Raw genomic sequence first — 22,780 nt, 5'->3', positions numbered from 1 at the left:
CTGGGGGAGACCCCAGAAGAGGAGGTTTGGGGCTGCTCTGTGCAAAACCATTACACGGAGCAGGTAGTATAACATATTTATTATTAAAAAATCATTTAACTTCCCTTTAAATGAGAGAGCTGTGTAATGCACAGTATTATGGGGCTAGATCAATACTGTTAGCAATTACCTCATAGAAAACATTGCCCAGCCCAACATAGAAATCATCTAAGAAGGAGAAGAGGAAAAGGAAACCAGCAAGAAAGAGAAGAGAACACCTCCCTTTGGAGAATCATTTGTCCCTCCATGAGTGTATTATTATACAGTGACCAGTGCTCTGACGATAACGTGATGGTCGGGGTGGAGTTCCCCTTTAAGGCCGGCAGTGATCGATCGATCAGTTATCAGCTCGGGCTGTCCTCACCCTCCAGCGCCACCTAGCGGCCCCCGGAGGAGTCCCATCTAAAGGGATGCCGGGGCTGCCCTCCTCCGGCTCATTGCCTCCCCAGTGATCGGAGCGGAGAGCGGACCGGGCAGAGGTGAGCGCACACTAACCCTGAGCACCGCACGGCGATGGGCGGAGCTCACTAGGGACGCCGGGACTCCGCCTCTCCTTCCCGCGATCATCCTCAGCCCGGAGCCGGACGGAGGAGCAACTGATGAGAGCCGCATGTGTGATCCGCTGAGCGCCCGGAGATCCGCGCTCCGTCCGCCGCCTCCTGGGTGTCACCCGCAGCTGCCTGACTACCCGACACCCTCCTCCTCATCACCATCATCACTACCACCATGGGGTAAGTGTGACCGGGGGGGGACCCGACCTCTGTACACACACCCGCCGTCCTCCAACCGACACATCTCCGCAACTTTCTGTACTAATGGGGGGTCATCCCTGTATAATGGGGGGCACTCCTGTGTAATGTATAGTGATGGGGCCCCTGATCTGTACGGGGCTCAGTCCTCCCACTGTCACCTCTATGCAGCTTTGTGTACTTGGGGGCACCCTGTGTGATAATCGGGGTCACCCTGTGTGATGTGATAATGAGGGGTCACCCTGTGTGATATGTAATAATGGGTGTGATAAGTAGTAATGTGGGGGGCTCCCTGTATGATGTGATGAGGGGGCACCCCTTCTGTGATATGTAGTATGGGGCAGGGGTCACCCTTCTGTGATATGTAGTAATGGGGGGGGGGGTCACTCCTGCGTAATGTGATAATGAAGGGTCACCCCCTGTGTGATATGTAGTAATGGGTGGGGGTCACCCTTCTGTGATATGTAGTATGGGGCAGGGGTCACCCTTCTGTGATATGTAGTAATGGGGGGGGGGGTCACCCCTGTGTGATGTGATAATGAGGGGTCACCCTTCTGTGATATGTAGTAATGGGGGGGTCACCCCTGTGTGATGTGATAATGAGGGGTCACCCTTCTGTGATATGTAGTAATGGGGGGGTCACCCCTGTGTGATGTGATAATGAGGGGTCACCCTTCTGTGATATGTAGTAATGGGGGGGGTCACCCCAGTGTGATGTGATAATGAGGGGTCACCCCCTGTGTGATATGTAGTAATGGGCGGGGGTCACCCTTCTGTGATATGTAGTAATGGGGGGGGGGGTCACCCCTGTGTGATGTGATAATGAAGGGTCACCCCCTGTGTGATATGTAGTAATGGGCGGGGGTCGCCCTTCTGTGATATGTAGTAATGATGGGGGGGTCACCCCTGTGTGATGTGGGGTCACCCCTATGTGGTATGTAATAATGGGGGTCACCCCTATGTGGTATGTAATAATGGGGGTCACCTATGTGGTATGTAATGGGGGTCACCCCTGTTTGATATGTAGTAATGGGGGGGTCACCACTGTGTGATATGTGATAATGAATCACCCGTTTGATATGTAGTAATGGGGGGTCACCCCTGTGTGATGTAGTAATTCGGGTCCCCCTGTTTTAGATGTAGTATTGAGGGGTCACCCATGTGTGTTGTTAGTAATGGGGGGGTCATCCCTGTGATATATGTAATAATGGGGGGGTCACCCCTGTGTGGTAATGGGGGCTCACCCCTATGTGATATGTAATAATGGGGGGTCACCTATGTAATAAAGGGGGTCACCTGTTTGATATGTAATAATGGGGGGGTCACCCGTTTGATATGTAATAATGGGGGGTCACCCCTATGTGATATGTAATAGGGAGGTCACCTCTGTGTAGTAATGGGCCTCACCCCATGTGATATGTAATAATGGGGGGTCACCCCTGTTTGATATGTAATAATGGGGGCCACCTCTGTGTAGTAATGGGGGGGGTCACTCCTGTTTGATATGTAATAATGGGGGGGTCACCCGTTTGATATGTAATAATGGGGGGGTCACCCGTTTGATATGTAATGATGGGGGGTCACCCCTGTTTGGTAATAATGGGGGGTCACCCCTGTTCTGATGTGGAATATGGGGCTCCATTCCTGAGTGTAGCGCAGCATTGTGCGTCACACTTTTTTGCGCGCTCTTTGCGGGAAGGACAGCCCATGTATTTCCATAGGGAGCCTATATGCAGCAAAGACGCTCACGTTCCCTTTTATCTTTATTGCGGCGTTCATGTCATGAGGCGTGCCCATGTGTGTGCCCCTTCTTGCGTTTTGTCGTGTTTTAGGGCAGCCTATTAATATCAATGGGCTGCCGTGTGCGCATGAAGCACACAATACATGTGCAGAGATGATTTTTAAAACGTCTCGCACCAATCTGCATGTTTTCATGCCTTTAGCAGGGGTGAATGCACACATCTGCTCTATGCATGGAAATGCCACTTACTGTCACCTGTACACGTGTGCAGAAGGCAGCAGGTTGTTGTGTGGGAAAGTGCACAATTGTACACGTGTTCCCGCACCGCACGTGGTGTGATGACTGTACTGACCCCATACAGTGTGAAGAGACGCACATCTCTTTGGATGAAGTCACAGCGGCTGTTGGGACTCATCTGTGCGGAGTATGGTGGGGGATGGGTACACGCTGTCTGCGGTCGAGGCTGCGGACCTTTGTGTGCAGCTGCTGCGTCTCCAATCCCTGATATAGACAGCCTGCACACAGCTCAGCGCTGGGACAAACGTTTTGGCCGCCATTAAAAATAAACATCGCAACAAATGGATTTTGCACATTTTCTCCTGAGTTGGCGGGTGACATTAGTATGAAAGGAGCCTTACTCTGCCTCTCCCCCGTGCAGCGGGTGACCGAGCGCCAATCCCACCATTGGGCACGCATGTGTAGTACTGGGGAAGACCACACTACTACTTGCAGCTCCATTCACTGGTGATGGCACCCCAAACACGCCTTCCAAGAAACACATTTTGGCATGCGTGTGAACCTGTGATGAATGTACCATTTTTAGGACCATGGCTCAGGGGGAGCTTCTTTGCCGTTTATGTGGCCGGCAGGGCAGCCCATTGAAATGAATGATCTGCTGTAATTGTGGCAATGATAAAAATGGCAAATGTGTATGACTGGTGATGTCTCAGTGGGGTCTCAGTCCAGCCTGCCAGGTTATCTACCAAATATGTACAGAGAATGCAGCGTTGTGTGCTGGGGTCGCACTGTCCTATACGGAGTATGGTGGGGGCTTCTTATTACATACAGAATATGAGTCCATTGTGAAATAATTAATCTCAGGGGTTCATTGTCACTAGCTGTGCACAGCGTCCGAATATTACCAACTAAGCGCTGCTGCTACAGTAAAACAATGACTCAGAGTTTCAGGTCCCTGTGGGATCCGGGTGTGTGTGGCAGCAAGGAGGCTGGAGCGTGTGTGTGTGTGTTGGGTACAATCAGAGAGGAATCCTATGGCTTATGCTTTAGGGGTATCAGGACTCCTTCACTATGACTTTCTATATTCAGCAATAGTACTTCACCCCATTACTAACTTCAGTTCAAACTGTGTGACCTCATCATCAGTCCTATGCTATCGTTTTCATCCATTCCATCCCATCCATCCTTCCTATGATTCCTATCCCATTCATTCCATCCATCCTATGATTCCTATCCCATTCATTCCATCCATCCTATGATTCTTATCCCATCCATCCTATGATTCCTATCCCATCCATTCCATCCATACTATGATTCCTATCCCATCCATCCCATGATTCCTATCCCATCCATTCCATCCATCCTATGATTCCTATCCCATCCATTCCTTCCATCCTATGATTCCTATCCCATTCATTCCATCCATCCTATGATTCCTATCCCATTCATTCCATCCATCCTATGATTCCTATCCCATTCATTCCATCCATCCTATGATTCCTATCCCATTCATTCCATCCATCCTATGATTCTTATCCCATCCATCCTATGATTCCTATCCCATCCATTCCATCCATCCTATGATTCCTATCCCATCCATTCCTTCCATCCTATGATTCCTATCCCATTCATTCCATCCATCCTATGATTCCTATCCCATTCATTCCATCCATCCTATGATTCCTATCCCATCCATTCCATCCATACTATGATTCCTATCCCATCCATCCCATGATTCCTATCCCATCCATTCCATCCATCCTATGATTCCTATCCCATCCATCCTATGATTCCTATCCCATCCATCCTATGATTCCTATCCCATCCATTCCATCCATCCTATGATTCCTATCCCATCCATCCTATGATTCTTATCCCATCCATCCTATGATTCCTATCCCATCCAATCCATCCATCCTATGATTCCTATCCCATCCATTCCATCCATCCTGTGATTCCTATCCCATTCATTCCATCCATCCTGTGATTCCTATCCCATTCATTCCATCCATCCTGTGATTCCTATCCCATTCATTCCATCCATCCTATGATTCTTATCCCATCCATCCTATGATTCCTATCCCATCCATTCCATCCATCCTATGATTCCTATCCCATCCATTCCATCCATCCTATGATTCCTATCCCATCCATTTCATCCATCCTGTGATTCCTATCCCATCCATTTCATCCATTCTGTGATTCCTATCCCGTCCATTCTGTGATTCCTATCCCGTCCATTCTGTGATTCCTATCCCGTCCATTCTGCGATTCCTATCCCGTCCGTCCTGCGATTCCTATCCCGTCCGTCCTGCGATTCCTATCCCGTCCGTCCTGCGATTCCTATCCCGTCCGTCCTGCGATTCCTATCCCGTCCGTCCTGCGATTCCTATCCCGTCCGTCCTGCGATTCCTATCCCGTCCGTCCTGCGATTCCTATCCCGTCCGTCCTGCGATTCCTATCCCGTCCGTCCTGCGATTCCTATCCCGTCCGTCCTGCGATTCCTATCCCGTCCGTCCTGCGATTCCTATCCCGTCCGTCCTGCGATTCCTATCCCGTCCGTCCTGCGATTCCTATCCCGTCCGTCCTGCGATTCCTATCCCGTCCGTCCTGCGATTCCTATCCCGTCCGTCCTGCGATTCCTATCCCGTCCGTCCTGCGATTCCTATCCCGTCCATCCTGCGATTCCTATCCCGTCCATCCTGCGATTCCTATCCCGTCCATCCTGCGATTCCTATCCCGTGATTCCTATCCCGTCCATCCTGCGATTCCTATCCCGTGATTCCTATCCCGTCCATCCTGCGATTCCTATCCCGTGATTCCTATCCCGTCCACCCTGTGATTCCTATCCCGTCCACCCTGTGATTCCTATCCCGTCCACCCTGTGATTCCTATCCCGTCCACCCTGTGATTCCTATCCCGTCCACCCTGTGATTCCTATCCCGTCCACCCTGTGATTCTTATCCCATCCATTCCATCCATCCTATGATTCCTATCCCATCCATCCTATGATTCCTATCCCATCCATCCTGTGATTCCTATCCCATCCATTCCATCCATCCTGTGATTCCTATCCCATCCATTCCATCCATCCTGTGATTCCTATCCCATCCATTCCATCCATCCTATGATTCCTATCCCATCCATTCCATCCATCCTATGATTCCTATCCCATCCATTCCATCCATCCTATGATTCCTATCCCATCCATTCCATCTATCCAGTGATTCCTATCCCATCCATTCCATCTATCCAGTGATTCCTATCCCATCCATTCCATCTATCCAGTGATTCCTATCCCATCCATTCCATCTATCCAGTGATTCCTATCCCATCCATTCCATCTATCCAGTGATTCCTATCCCATCCATTCCGTCCACCCTGTGATTCCTATCCCGTCCACCCTGTGATTCCTATCCCGTCCACCCTGTGATTCCTATCCCGTCCACCCTGTGATTCCTATCCCGTCCGTCCTGTGATTCCTATCCCGTCCGTCCTGCGATTCCTATCCCGTCCGTCCTGCGATTCCTATCCCGTCCGTCCTGCGATTCCTATCCCGTCCATCCTGCGATTCCTATCCCGTCCATCCTGCGATTCCTATCCCGTCCATCCTGCGATTCCTATCCCGTCCATCCTGCGATTCCTATCCCGTCCATCCTGCGATTCCTATCCCGTCCATCCTGCGATTCCTATCCCGTCCATCCTGCGATTCCTATCCCGTCCATCCTGCGATTCCTATCCCGTCCATCCTGCGATTCCTATCCCGTCCATCCTGCGATTCCTATCCCGTGATTCCTATCCCGTCCATCCTGCGATTCCTATCCCGTGATTCCTATCCCGTCCATCCTGCGATTCCTATCCCGTGATTCCTATCCCGTCCATCCTGCGATTCCTATCCCGTGATTCCTATCCCGTCCACCCCGTGATTCCTATCCCGTCCACCCTGTGATTCCTATCCCGTCCACCCTGTGATTCCTATCCCGTCCACCCTGTGATTCCTATCCCGTCCACCCTGTGATTCCTATCCCGTCCACCCTGTGATTCTTATCCCATCCATTCCATCCATCCTATGATTCCTATCCCATCCATCCTATGATTCCTATCCCATCCATCCTATGATTCCTATCCCATCCATCCTATGATTCCTATCCCATCCATCCTATGATTCCTATCCCATCCATCCTGTGATTCCTATCCCATCCATTCCATCCATCCTGTGATTCCTATCCCATCCATTCCATCCATCCTGTGATTCCTATCCCATCCATTCCATCCATCCTATGATTCCTATCCCATCCATTCCATCCATCCTATGATTCCTATCCCATCCATTCCATCCATCCTATGATTCCTATCCCATCCATTCCATCTATCCAGTGATTCCTATCCCATCCATTCCATCTATCCAGTGATTCCTATCCCATCCATTCCATCTATCCAGTGATTCCTATCCCATCCATTCCTTCTATCCAGTGATTCCTATCCCATCCATTCCGTCCACCCTGTGATTCCTATCCCGTCCACCCTGTGATTCCTATCCCGTCCACCCTGTGATTCCTATCCCGTCCACCCTGTGATTCCTATCCCGTCCACCCTGTGATTCCTATCCCGTCCACCCTGTGATTCCTATCCCGTCCACCCTGTGATTCCTATCCCGTCCACCCTGTGATTCTTATCCCATCCATTCCATCCATCCTATGATTCCTATCCCATCCATTCCATCCATCCTATGATTCTTATCCCATCCATCCTACGATTCCTATCCCATCCATTCCATCCATCCTATGATTCCTATTCCATCCATTCCATCCATCCTATGATTCCTATTCCATCCATCCTATGATTCCTATTCCATCCATTCCATCATATCCAATTAATTCATTCCATCCCATGATTCTTATCCCATTCATTCCATCTCATCCATCCCATGATTCCTATCCCATTCATCCATCCATCCTATGATTCCCACCTCATCCGCCTCATTTAAATCCATTCTATCCCATTCATGCATTCTATCCTATCCGATCCATCTTTTCTATTTCTTCAATCCCATCCATCCCAACCTCAGATTAAAGGAAAACCTCAATCATACATCACAGCTGTCATTTTAACCTTGTATTAATAATTGGAAATGTCCCCACTGGCACGCCTGTATCTCCTGAGTCACATAGTATGGCTACCTAAAGTTTTTTTTTTTTTTTCTCAACGTTCTACTTCAATGTGAGAATTTATTATTTATTCCTTCTTTTAAAGTGCTATTAAACCCAAAAGTAAGCATTTACATCTATGATCTGGCCATTTTCAAAAGAACAAACTGTCAAGCAGATGTAACAGAGAGTTGAGACAAACCATTTACCACTGACGGGTGCTTACAGTAATCAGCTTTTATTTATGTAACACCTTTATCCCAAAAGGAACAAACATGTTTGCTGTTACTGCTTATAAAGTATTGCCTGCAGTCTGGCTTCAAATTGTTATTGTATCTAAATCTACTAGTACATCTAACCCCCCCCCCCCCCCACCAAGACTGACAGTGCTGTTGTCCAAAGGTGCCCCTGTGTTCCTTCATCCAAAGTGGAGGCACTCTAATACAGGAGGTGTTACTGGCCAGATCACCGAGTGAAAACAAAGGGAAAAAAGCCTAAAAAAAAGAAAAGGGATGCAGCCACCACATGTAATGGTTTATTTATTTCAGGTACTCATATAGTGCTGTCAATTTATGCAGTGCTTTATTTATATATATATATATATATATATATATATATATATATAGTACATTCACATCAGTCCCTAATCCTCAAGGAGCATACAGTCTAAGGTCCATAACTCACATTCATACATACACATACTAGGGACAATTTAGACAGGAACCAATTAACCGACCAGCATGTCTTTGGAGTGTGGAGGAAACCCAGGCAGGCACAGGGAGAACATAGAAACTCCAGGCAGGTGGTTCCGTGGTTGGGATTCGAACCAGCGACCAGGCAGAAGTGCTAACCATTTAGCCACTGTGCTGCCAAATGGTTGGCAATCTGCAATATATTACAGTTTTGGGTTTGTTACTGACAAAGCAAAAGTTTTGTCAGTAAGTTCTATTTGTTTTGTCTATTCAAAGCCCATCTCTGGTGGAAGTAAAAATGCTCTCGTACAGTGGAACTGCCCCTGTGCTGCGAGGGTTAGATGCTTGTTTAGGTTTAGGGGGGATAAAAGAACAATGACTTTCCTGATCTTCCACTTCCCCGGCAGCTGGAAGTCTCTTCTACTCCCCTACGGTCTGGCCTGAGCATCCTTGCATTCAGTTCAGGGCTATGCACTCTGTATTGGTCTTGATGATGTCAGAGGGCATCTGACTTCTGGGGCATAGGAGAGAAGAAGCTGTAGACCAGCCCTGTAGCAGTGAGGGAGCCTGCGGGAGAGGACAATTGGCCCCCTAGACCTAGAAAGCATCTGCATTTTTACTTTCCCTGTAGATCAGTTTTAAAACTCAAGTTTAGTCACTTTTTTGGGATATAATTTGAGTAACGTTACCTTTTAATGAAGTATATCCCACTTCCTGCAAGATGCTCATTACTGTAGAAATCTCATCACAGTGCTGACCTTCAGAACTTTCTGTCATCTCTTCAATTCAGAAAAGTCCTTGAATTGTTTTCAGAGATTGCAACGTGTTTTGTAATTAGAGGAGAAGATCCTGTTATTCATCTGCCCATCCTCCATTCACAGAATGTGTTGCATGCTATGAAAACCACACAATACATTTCTGAATGGAGGAGAGGACGGAAAGGGGCAGGTGGCTGTCAGAACCTTGACAGTATCGAAGAAGATAACCCCCACAGCAGCTGAAGTTCAGCAGCTATAAAATGTATGTAAACTGAAGTTCAAGTTTGAAAGTTTTTGAAAACAAGGCTGTTAATGCTGAGTCTGTGACGAGTACAACAGCAACAGAGGTTCCATTCTTTGAAAACCCATCATGTCAAAATCATCCAGAAATACAGGCAACTGAAATTATATGCAGGTTACAGCTCTTCTTGTTGAAGCCTAGTTGGGCCCATGGGCCAATTGTCCCTGTTGGTCTTTTTATTGTGATGGTTAACTTTGCTGAACTCTAGTTGGGGCCACAACCCAAGTATCCCTGTTAAGCATTTAATGTGATAGGGGACCTTATGGAATGTCTAGTTGGGCCCACAGGCCAAGTGTCCCTCTTAGACATTTACTGTGATGGGTGACTTTGTTGAAGTCCTGTTGGGGCCACAACCCAAGTATCCCTATTAGACCTTTAATGTGATGGGTGACTTTATGGAATGTCTAGTTGGGCCCCCAGGCCAAGTGTCCCTATTGGTCCTTTATTGTGATGTGTGACCTTGTTGAAGTCTAGTTGGGCTCACAACCCAAATATCCCTATTAGTCCTTTCCTGTGATGGGTGACCTTGTTGAAGTCTACTTGGGCCCACAACCCAAGTATCCCTATTAGAACTTTACGGTGATGGGTGACCTTGTTGAAGTCTAGTTGGACCCACAACCCAAGTATCCTTATTAGAACTTTACTGTGATGGGTGACCTTTTTGAAGTCTAGTTGGGGCCACAACCCAAATATCCCTATTAGACCTTTACTGTGATGGGTGGCCTTGCTAAAGTCTAGTTGGTCCCACAACCCAAGTGTCTTTATTAGTCCTTGTGTGTGATGGGTGACCATGTTGAAGTCTATACAGAAAACTAAAAAGCTGCACACTGATGATTTCTTTCACCAAACTTTATGCAATCGAGCAACACGTTTCCAGCCCCCATCTGATTTCTGCCCCTACCAACGCGTTTCACCTTCCCAGGCTTAGTTGTAGAGACCTCAGATGTTAAGGTTGCTGTCTGTTGAGACAGTGATCCCTTCTATTGTGTCTTGGCAGGGCTTGTTATATGTATACATAATACACAAAACACAAAAATGCACATTCTTTAACCAGATTTACATCACTACAAAACCTGCCTGCATTTTATGAATTCCTTCCTGTACCGCTTACTTAAATGACCGGCAGCTCTGAAGGCAGCGTGGTCTGCTCAGCTGCTACATGACCTGCTTCTTCTGGTGATCGATCTTCTCTGACAAGTAAAGGCCGAGTGTAATGAGAAGATAAAAGTCTATGTAAACTCCAACAATTTTTCTCTTCTTTGCTCCCTTTTGGTCTTTTGAATATACCCCATCAAGCCTGGGTTCACACTATAGCTTGCATGTGAATCGCACAGGAACCGCACCACATTGCTGTGCAATTCACATGCAATTCTGTGTGGTGCGATTTGAGCCCATTCATTTTGAATGGGCTCAAATGCACTGCATAGCACAAAAAAAAATTGCTGGCACCTTCTTTTGAGCCGCACTGGAACAGAATTGCTGCTAGGCGGATTTTAAACCCAAAATGTATAAAAAAAACACAGCAAAAACGCATTGCATGCTTTTCTGCAGCACTCCCATTGAAGTCTATACAACCAAAAATGCAATGCTTTGTGTTTAAAGAAAAAAAAGTCCCTGACCCTTTCCAAAAAATGCATCGGGTGAAAACGCGGAGATGTGAATCTGTCCTATAGGAAGCCATGTTAAATTTTCTGCAGAAAATGCTTAGGTGTGAACCTCGGGTAAAGAATAAGAACTCTGGCCTGAATAAGACTGATGAGGACAATGGGGCACAGAGGTTGAAAAAGTACAACAGAAAAGTCAAAACTTCTGCATTCCTCTGAACACTGACAACCTTGGTGTTCCTTGTTCTGTAGCGGAGGAATGATCCACCCATCCGACATACCTTTACAGAACACTGCATTTCAAATGATTCCTCGGGTTGGACTGAGGGCGGGGTCTGTGCGTGGTCACAGGTACCTACTTCATGGACTGTACACTTCACAAATCCAATTACAGGAACAATGAGAACTGATTCCTTTACTGATCTGCCATTGTTCTGTCCATTTCTTTAGTTTTTTTGCAAATATAAAGCATTCTTATTGAAGCTCATGCATACGGGAGTGTAATGTGGATGTGTAATGTAAAATACAGTTATATTTCGGCCCCCGGGGGCCCAAGGTGTTACCTACAGCCGCCTGTACTAATGAATTGCAGGATAAAGCTCTACACGGGTGTACACAGCATCAAACATGTGCACGCCCCTGGACACACACTGTCTGCACATTATTATTATTATACAGGATTTATACAGCGCCAACAGTTTGCTCAGCACTTTACAATATAACGGGAGACAGTACAGAACAATACAAGAGGGTTAGGAGGGCCCTGCTTCTTGGAGCTTACAATCTAGGAGATGAATACGTATATTTCTGCTTGTGGAGGTTCTATCCACATACAGCTGTATCCTGTAATACTTTTGTACTGGTCGATGTACACAACATACAGCAATATGTTACCTTATATACCTGAGTGCATGTGCCCTTAGGCTTCCGTCTCACTCGTCTCTGGAATTTATTTTATTTAAAGCAGAACTACACTGCCTCTGAGCGCCGCAAAGCAAAAATGCTTTTTATTAATTTTTAATATTCAAAGCAAACTCCTCCCATCCATACATGTATATGCTTTATTTTGCTGAGAAGTCACTTTAAAAAACACTCCCTAGCATTTCTGGCCATGGCCATCTTGAGTAAGAGCATGTAGCGTTTATTTCTTGAAATCCATCTGCCCTTAGGTGAGGCATAGAAGCTCTGAGGAGTGCTTAGTTGTGAAAACTCCTGGGATGTATGACATAATTTTCCTAGGCCAGAAACCAGGAAGTAACTGAAAAAGCCTAAAACAATAGTTTAAACAAATATGTAATATACTTTCCTATCTATTTACTAATGCTGGCAGCAGGGGAGGACTGACAGCTCATGGGGCCCCCGGGCAATAGGGGATCATGGGGCCCCTGTGTCCTTGCCAAAACTCAAAAAAGCCTATGAAAAAGGTACCAGGGGCATCTCATGGGGCCCCCTACTGATGCAGTGCCCGAGTTTCCAAATGGTCAGTCCGCCCCTGGCTGGCAGCATAAGTCCTCATGCACACTGGACGTTTTACAGCGGCTGTTTTTGGCTTTTGATGTTTGTTTTCTACAGCTAGTAAACCCCCCAGCATGTTATCTTATGTGTCCATACACACATAGACTGTAATCAACGTTTTTTCGCAGGGACATTTTTTGGCTGGAAAAAGAAAACGGGCCAAGTGGGTTTGTAGAGAAGTTTTTTAGTTGTAAAAATGCTCTAATGCTGAAAAACGTGGTAAAACCTTGCAAACTGGCGTTTTTTGGACTTTTTTTTTAACCAAAAAAAAAATAATTATATTTATATTTTTATATATATATATATATATATATATATATATATATATAATTTATTTTTTTTAAAAAGAACCGCTAAAAACCGCAAACACTGCAAAATGCCGCTAAACACTAATGCAAAAACGCTAAAAAAAGCTGAAAAACTCAAGTTTTTGACGCGACTTTACATAGCTTACATTACAAGCGTTATCAAAACACCCCGTGTGCATGGAGCCTAAGGATTAAGAAATAGTCAATATTGATTGGGAGAGTGAAGTTCTGCTGTAAATACAGATGTTTATCTGGGAAGTATCAAAAGACTTTACACAGACCATGTTCTGGTGCGTTTTAGGCTGACTTCGCAGTGCTGTGCTGCGGTTTAGTTTTTGTGCGTTTTACCTGCAGCTTTATCCAGGGTCCATAGACTTTCTGTTAGTGGTACACCGAAAAGAAAATTCTGGTGACGAAACTGATACCAAAAATTCAGAATGCACATGGCTGAAAACCGAAATGTCTTCATATGTGGGCTTGGGGCGGCTCAATTATTCATTTATTTTTAACTTTGTGTATTTTTATTAAATTTTTTAACTTATGATTTTATTGCTGTCGCGTAGAGGACCAATAGTCCCCTATATGATGGCATATGAGTGACAGGTCTTCTATGTAGGGGGTGGGGGGGGGCAGTGTGTGCAAGGAGGGGGCAGAAGAGAAGTGTATACAGAGAGGCTCCCCCTATATGTCACTGACGATTTTTAAATGTAATTGCCGGCATTTTTTCCCCATAGCTCCAAGAAGGAGCTGTCATTCTCCCCTCCGCTAAAGAAAACGAAGGGGCGGGGTCACTAGGTAATGTCACTGGGTGACCCCACCCCTTTTGATGGGGAGAATGATAGCTCCTTCTTGGAACTACAGTGAAGGTAGAAAAGAAGGCGGTAATTACATTTAAAAACCGTCAGTGACATTTAGTGGTAGCTCACTGTATACACTGCTCCTTTCCTGCCCTTCTCCGCCCCCCCTCCCCCTCCCCGCCATCTGCAGTACATACAAGTTGAACTCTGGCAGTTAGACAAACTCTGTTTAATTTATGCCATGGACATGAAGCAATAACATTGCAGCTGTTGCATGTGTGCAGCCATGAACGACTGCATTTCTGTGTTTAGATGCGCTTTAAAACTGCGGCTCAACTGCCTGCTTTTACTACCCCCTGATTACCCATTTAAACGAGCCTTAAAGGTTCTTCACACTGGTGGGTGGAGAGGCGGTAAAAACAGGTGGCCGAGCTGCAGTTTTACTGTTCCCATGGCCACCTACTGGAATTCTAACAATACAGCCTGACAGGGCTTCACACTGTGGCCATGAAGCTTAGCTTCATGGATGCAGCAGTTTTAACCTGCTCTGCAGAGTTTGACAGGAATGTCGAGATTCTTCTGAATACCTGTCAGTGGCTGCTATACCACCTTCTGAAAAGTGATCCACCACAAATTGCTTTTCAGAAGGTCGGGTAAGCATTATGTACTTCCATAAAGGCCTGCGGCTGGAAGAGTAGTCTGCAGAAGCCTGTGCATTGCACCCCCAAATCCAGTGATGGTTGCACATACACTATATTGCCATAAGTATTGGTCGGCCTGCCTTTACACGCACATGTACTTTAATGACATCCCAGTCTTAGTCCGTAGGGTTCAATATTGAGTTGGCCCACCCTTTGCAGGTATAACAGCTTCAACTCTTCTGGGAAGGCTGTCCACAAGGTTTAGGAGGGTGTCTATGGGAAGGTTTGACCATTCTTCCAGAAGCACATTTGTGAGGTCAGGTACTGATGTCGGATGAGAAGGCCTGGCTCACAGTCTCCACTCTAATTCACCCCAAAGGTGTTCTATGGGGTTGAGGTCAGGACTCTGTGCAGGCCAGTCAAGTTCCTCCACCCCAAACTTGCTCATCCATGTCTTTATGGACCTTGCTTTGTGCAATGGGGCGCAGTCATGCTGGAACAGGAAGAGGCCATCCCCAAACTGTTCCCACAAAGTTGGGTGCATGAAATTGTCCAACATGTCTTGGTATGCTGATACCTGAAGAGTTACGTTTGGCAATATAATGTATGTTTCCAGATTGGTGCATTTATTACTTTATTTACAAAAGGTAGAATAGGTATGTGCTTAAAGGGGAAGTCCGCATCTACAAACACCTCAGCTGCTGACTTTTATAAGTCAGGTACTTAGCAATGCCTAGGGTTCAGAGCCATCTTCCCGCAGCCGGTTCTTTTTACCGCTGCAGGTACCCGGCACCACCATTTTGGATATGGGAGCTGGCTGCATCTTCCCGAGGGAGCACACAGCTTCTCACGGTGTATGTATGAGCTTGTGCAGTGCTTTGTGAATGGTCCAGGAGCTTCCTGGGGTATGTGATGTGTCCCAGGGGGCTGCGGGAGGGGGTCAGTGCATAGGGTTTCCATCCTTGCCTAGGCAAGGATTGCAGGGGTGGAAGCAGGGACCGGTTAAAAAAACAAACTGTACTTGCTCCCTCCCCCACAAAAAAACCTTGTTACCCAGGTACAAGCCGGGAAGGGGGGGGGGGGGGGGCTGAGGGGATCGAGGCTGCGGGGCTTCATTTTTTGAGTAAAGTTCTGATTTTAAAGTGGTTGTACACCCTTACATATACCCAGTGAAGTGACTGGCCTCAGGTGATACACAGAGATGAAACCAATCCTTCTACATAAGTTGTACTTGTTTATCTGCAGTATTCACTTCTCTACATCAATTCAATGTGCTGAATTTAGAAAGCTTGTCTGAGAGTTCAGAAAAAAGGGGGTGATGTTACATTCTGCAGAGCTCAGTGAGGAGAGTTGTTCTGAGAGCTGATTAGAGTGAAGGGACACACCTAGGGTTGCAAGTAACTATTATTTTGATAATCGATTAGTTGGCTGTTGAATTTTTTCGATTGGATAAAAACCTCAAAAAAAGTTTAATGTATAATTAAGATAAAGGATAAGTTCACATTTCATAACTTGTTACACCCATATTCAGGGTATATTATGTAACGTGTTATGAAAGGATTGGCCCCTGCTCCTCCTCGCTCTGGCAACTTTATCCTTTTTATTATGTAAAATAAAGCAAGACCCCGGTCACATCAAGGCCGATTTTGAAATCGTGAGACTTACAGTGAAGTCGCACGAGTTCAAAATCGGGTGACCTGCCGATTTCAGTTGCGATTTGCAAGACATTGACACAGATTTCTACGCCCTGTTCCAAATTATTATGCAAATTCTATTTAGGTGTCACAAAGATTAAATATTTTGTTTTTCAGTTTAACTCATGGATGACATTGTGTGTCAGGGTTTTTTTGATCACTGAAAACAATCTCGGACACCTGTGATAATTAGATTGGCCGGTAAGCCCAATTTAAGGAAAAACTACTAAAAGGAGGGTGTTCCACATTATTAAGCAGAGCACCATTTTCAAGCGATATGGGGAAGAAAAAGGATCTCTCTGCTGCCGAAAAGAGTGAAATAGTTCAATGCCTTGGACGAGGTATGAAAACATTAGATATTACATGAAAACTTAAGCGTGATCATTGCACTATTAAGAGATTTGTGGCTGATTCAGAGCACAGACGGGTTTGTGCAGATAAAGGCATATTGAGGAAGATTTCTGCCAGATCCATGCATCGGATCAAGAGTGGAACTGCTAAAATACCATTACATAGCAGCAAACAGATATTTGAAGCTTCTGGTGCCTCTGGAGTCCCATGGACATCAAGGTGTAGAGTCCTCCAGAGTCTTGCAACTGTGCATAAACCTTCTATTCGGCCACCACTAACCAATGCTCACAAGTAGAAACGGCTGCATTGGGCAGAAAAATACATGAAGACTAATTTTCAAACAGTCCTGTTCACTGATGAGTGCCGTGCAACCCTGGATGGTCCAGATGGATGGAGTAGTGGATGGTTGGTGGACAGCCACTCTGTTCCAACAAGGCTGCGACGTCAGCAAGGTGGTGGTGGAGTCATGTTTTGGGCCAGAATCATGGGAACAGAGCTGGTCGGCCCCTTTAGGGTCCCCGAAGGTGTAAAGATGACCTCTGCAAAGTATGTGGAATTTATGACTGACCACTTTCTTCCCTGGTACAGAAGGAAGAACTATGCTTTCCGTAATAAAATCATCTTCATGCATGACAATGCACCATCTCATGCTGCAAAGAATACCTCTGCATCAATGGCTGCTATGGGGATAAAAGGAGAGAAAGTCATGGTGTGGCCTCCATCCTCCCCTGACCTCAATCCTATTGAGAACCTTTGGAGCATCCTCAAGCAAAAGATCTATAAGGGTGGGAGGCAGTTTACATCCAAACAGCAGCTCTGGGAGGCTATTCTGACATCTTGCAAACAAATTCAGCAGAAACTGTCCAAAAACTCACAAGTTCAATGGATGCAAGACTTGTGAAGCTGCTATCAAATAAGGGGTCCTATGTTACAATGTAACGTGACCTGTTAAAATGTTTAAAAACTTAAAATGTTAAAAGTTTGATTGAAATAGCTTTTGATTTCAGTAAATATGCTGCAAACACAACAAATGACAATTTTCAGTTTTTTACAACCTATAAAGTGTTTTGAAACTTACTGTGCGTAATAATTTGGAACAGTGCATTGGAAGTTTTTTATGTTTAAAAAAAATCCTGTTATTAGGAGGTTTATTCAATAAAATGTGAATTGTACTCTTAATAGTTGATAACATGAGAATTATGCTGACTGTTATTTACATCAATTATTTAGGTAAATGAGAAAAATATCATTTGCATAATAATTTGGAACAGGGTGTATGCATATCGCAACAAAAGTAGTGCATGTACTATAGACATCCGGTGTGGCTCCAACAAAGTCGGAACCACACTGATATGACCGCTCTAATAGCGGACAATGGGGTGCAATTTGGCATACGATTTTCAAGTCGCACCTGATGTGACTGGGGTGTAATAGATTATTGTGCATGACAGACTCCCTTGTCCTAGGCAGGTAGCTTGATACAAGCTCCCTGTGTCTATCACTTATGCTGGCCGTACATGAACAAATTGAAAATTTTCATTTTAAAGGATGTTTGTTCAATTTTCTAATCATTAGTGGGGTTAAATCAACGTTTGTTTTCGGCCACAGTGATGGGAAAATTCTAAGGAGCAGAATAAAAAACTTTTCTCGGCCAAATGAATGTTCGAACAGTATATGTGGATTTTCGTTCAGAAATTCTATTCATTTAAAATTAAATGATAAAAGCAAGCAAAATTTTTGAATGACAATTGTCCATTCATCAAATGTACACAGACGTTTATGTGAATATTCTCGTCCAAAAATACATGTATGTGTGCTGCACTGTGTATACTGACATCTATGAAAGGTGTACTGAGCTGTATGTGTGCTGCACTGTGTATACTGACATCTATGAAAGGTGTACTGAGCTGTATGTGTGTTGCACAGTGTATACTGACATCCTATGAACGGTGTACTGAACTGTATGTGTGTTGCACAGTGTATACTGACATCCTATGAACGGTGTACTGAGCTGTATGTGTGCTGCACTGTGTGTACTGACATCCTATGAACGGTGTGCTGAGCTGTATGTGTGCTGCACTGTGTATACTGACATCTATGAACCAAATGCGCTATCTCCTGCGCTCCGGGAGCCAGACCGGTGGTGAGTAGATGGAATCAAACTCCAAAAAGGAAGGAACCACCGGAATAGACAAGGTCGTGCAGCTCCACACCAAGGCTGGGGAAGCCCAAACAAAACTGTGAAGAAGAACAACAAAAAGAAGCGCACCAACCTTGCGCATTACCTCAGTAACCAACATTTATTTAGTAAAAGAATGGTACTCACAAATAGCGAATAAAAACAAGCATGTAAGTCCTCAAAGGGACTTTAAAGGCAAGATGCCAATGCGAATCCCATCATGGAGGAAGCCACTCAGTACAGCTGACGCGTTTCGAAGGACATGCCTTCTTCCTCAGAGCTGTGTGTGTGCTGCACTGTGTATACTGACATCTATGAAAGGTGTGCTGAGCTGTATGTGTGCTGCACTGTGTATACTGACATCTATGAAAGGTGTGCTGAGCTGTATGTGTGCTGCACTGTGTATACTGACATCTATGAAAGGTGTGCTGAGCTGTATGTGTGCTGCACTGTGTATACTGACATCCTATGAACGGTGTACTGAGCTGTATGTGTGCTGCACTGTGTATACTGACATCCTATGAACGGTGTACTGAGTTGTATGTGTGCTGCACTGTGTATACTGACATCTATGAATGGTGTACTGAACTGTATGTGTGCTGCACTGTATTTTCTATTTTCCGTATCAATAACTGATCATGTCAATTTAGTTGTTTCAGCCCTAGACCCATCCCCTTCACAGGAACAGAGCGGAGGCTGTCAAACTGCTGGAGTTCCCTCCCCTGTCACCATTTTTCTCTTGGTGTCAGACATGATTCATGCTGATAGCAGAGATATGAGGCAGCAGTAAGAAATGACATTTAGTGATCTGAACTGTGACAAGTACACACTATAGAGGGATATGCTTTGTTCATATTTCATGTCTGAGTCTATAGAGACTTTCGCTCCAGAAGCTGTGTGTCAACCAATGACAGCCAAGCACAAATTGCATTCTGACCATCGGAAGCTGTGTTCTTATTCTCTGTCATGGTTTCTGACCACCCCTGTTGGTTATACTATGTTATTAGATATTTGGGTACTTTCTTTGTCGAAAAATGTAGCTTTGATGTGTTTTGAATGCAAAGTTTGGCATGTGACTTGTTTGGGTGGTAGGAATGTCGCCAATGTGTAATTTTCATGGCCCTTCCATGGCACCAACACCATGAGACTGACTGCCGCTGTGTCAGGGGGCAAAGGTGACACCCCTGAAGAATTTCTACAAGAACAGTTGCAGCAATCGGCATTCTTTTACATCTTTCTCCCTCTATTCTTTTTAATGGAGCATATTTTAATGCGTTAAAGAACCTTTTTGAACCCTCCTTTTTGCTTGTTATCGGAAGCCTATGAAGCTGGTGATTAATCCAACAATAAGAAGAATTACAAGTTGCATCACTTCATAATAACAGCGATGAAGCAACATCTGGGCTGTTTATTCCAGAGTTTCAATAAATCAGCCATGTAATGGTTTCTATTAGCATGGGGGATGGGATTTATGAGCATCCTGTGTGGATGTGTCATCTACTTAAGTCGCTGTCCCTATTCACACCATTAATATGAAAAGAGGAGCTAAAGAGTTGTTTCCTCTGGTTTTATGAATGAACTCCTTGTCAGCCGACTGAATGGTGACAGGCTTGTTTGCAGTCTGCTGCCACGGTTTGCATCTGTCTTTTATGCCCGGAGTAGCTCTTTATTACATGGAGTGGAAGGCGCTTCACACTTGGATTTGTCTGAAGTTACAGACCGTTTTTTCCGTTTGGTGGTAACCTCTCATCATGTATGGGGGCATTCTTTAAAGAGGACCTTTCCCTATATTTCATGTATCTCTGCATTGAGTCTTTTTGATCTGCCTACAGTTCAACTTTAAAGTAGAATTGTGGAATAAATCTTAACTAGCCTTTAAAATGATCCCTCTCCTCTTCCAACACCTACGCTGACTAACCTCTGTAAAAAAAAAAAAAAAAAAAAGTATATACTTGCCTATTTGCAGCCAGCTCCGGTGATGTGGCCTGGCTCCCCCATGTTGGCCAGTCGCAGCTGCAGGGGGGGGGGAGAAGCACTGACAACTGATGGGTTGTAGTAAGTCTGTTGGTGATGTCACTGCTCCAGGCTTTATCAGCAGTTGTCGAGCGTTCTCTCTTCTCCCCTGCAGCTGCTTCTGGCTTGACACGGGAGATCACATGACCAGAGCGGACTGAAAATAGGAAGTATACACCACTTTCTTATGCAGGTTAGTCGGCAAAGGTGGGGTGGGGTTGGGGAGCATTTGTATACCTAGTTAGGTTTATCCCGAAATTCTTAGGGCTGCATTCTCAACTGCGCAGATCGATTTTCAGGCATCTTCTAGGGGATTTTTTTTTTTTTTTTTTTGGCATGACACATACTGGTGATTTAGAAGTGTATTTTTATTTAATCTTTTGGATGATTTTGTTTTGGGCTAGGCTTACACTATTGCTGAAGAAAAACCAAAAAGGAGAGCCCTATCATAGCAATAATATAAATAGTAGCAGAATTGCTTTAAAATCCGGAAAGTAAGCCTGATAAATGTTAAAAAGTTCACCGTTTATAAAAACCAGAAGGGTGGTTACATATGTGAAATAAACAACCGTCATTATTTCTTACATTTTGATCAGATTACTTAATTTTTATTTAACTATATAGTATATCATGATTGTCTGATTAATATATCCAGGTTCATCGTAGCCAGACAGTAAAGAGTTAACTGTGTAGGTTGATCCGGTTCCCTTTTAAATATCCTTAGGTTCTTGTCATGTGACCTGTCGAAGAGGCCCGCCCGGAAAGGTGTAGTCATTAACAACTAACTGGCATGATTATGTATTGCCATCTGCCATCTACTATTGAGAGGTTGGTTCGTATCTCCACCAAGCAGAGCTCCTCTGTGAGAACCAAGACACTGCTTTCCATGTGCTCTTTCAGCGACACTCCGGGGGGTTGCTTCCGCCAGACCTTTGCATCACATCTGGCCATTCCTAGGTCTCTGTCTCTATTCCTACAGTATACAGATTGCCCTTGACGTGGGACTGTGGCTTACGCATGTATTTGCAAATGTGTGCAAACAAAACCCTCTGTTTTAACTGCTGTTAGGGCCAAAGTGGTTGTTTTGCAGACTGGCTGGTAAGTGTTGCTGGGAAATCTTTTGTTTGTCTTGTGATGTGCATTGGCCTTCCATGTGTACATTACTACTAAGGCTGGTTATAGGTTGGGACGATTGACGTTTTCTGTGTGGTATGTTTAATATATCCAGGTTCATCGTAGCCAGACAGTAAAGAGTTAACCACATAGGTTGATCCAGTTCCCGGTTTCCTTTTAAATATCCTTCAGTTCTTGTCATGTGACCTGGCGAAGAGGCCCGCCCCGAAACGTGTAGTCATTTACAACCAGCTGGCGTGATTACGTATTGCCTTTCCATCTCCCATCCACCATTGAGAGGTTGGTTCGTATCTCCACCAAGCAGAGCTCCTCTGTGAGAACCAAGACATTGCTTTCTATGTGCTCTTCCAGTGATACTCCGGTGGGTTGCTTCTGCCAGACCTTTGCATCACATCTGGCCATTCCTACATCTCTTCTGCTCACAGCCCCCCACTGTCCTGGGAGCCTTGAGGCCACCACAATCATCTTTCTGTCTTTTCCTTCCTAGCAGGATTAATCTTTCTACCTTTTTGTATGTGGAAGCTGACATTGGTGACAGCCTGGTATATGCCAGTCCAACATTCTCATGTGATCTCTACATGCTATAATATTGGTATCTGGCTTGTGGCAATCATTTTATCTTACATATGCAACCACCCTTGTGGTGTAAACTGTGTACCTTTTAGCATTAAGGGCTCATGTACACTGCAGCTGATAAACTCACGTTTAGGAGCTGTTCAATTTTTTTTTTTTCAGCAGCCCCTGAACTCATCCTAATGTTTTCCTATGTGTCCATGTACATATCTTCATTTACAGGCATTTGCATTTTTAGAGTTGTTTTTTTGAACGCAGAAAACTTGCATTCAGTCGATTTTATCAGCGTTTCAAAGGCAAAACGCTT

The 22,780-nt window shown here is 45.1% G+C and overlaps 1 protein-coding gene across 1 annotated transcript in view; it reads left to right on the top strand.

The window, feature by feature from the left end:
- The first annotated feature begins 468 nt into the window (after positions 1-468).
- The window catches only part of HOMER2 (homer scaffold protein 2), a 253,399-nt gene continuing 231,087 nt past the window's right edge, over positions 469-22,780 (top strand). The window contains exon 1 of the mRNA XM_089685711.1: positions 469-770. Within this exon, the coding sequence (XP_089541837.1) occupies positions 766-770 (5 nt within the window). The 5' untranslated portion in view covers positions 469-765. The remainder of the gene's footprint in view (positions 771-22,780) is intronic.

Source organism: Staurois parvus, unplaced genomic scaffold, assembly GCF_062004578.1.
Source record: "Staurois parvus isolate SC_StPar_1 unplaced genomic scaffold, SC_StPar_1.0 ptg000381l, whole genome shotgun sequence".
NCBI classification, from domain to species: Eukaryota; Metazoa; Chordata; class Amphibia; order Anura; family Ranidae; genus Staurois; species Staurois parvus.
Note: the sequence above shows the minus strand (reverse complement) of the source record. Positions and strands in the feature narration are given on the sequence as shown.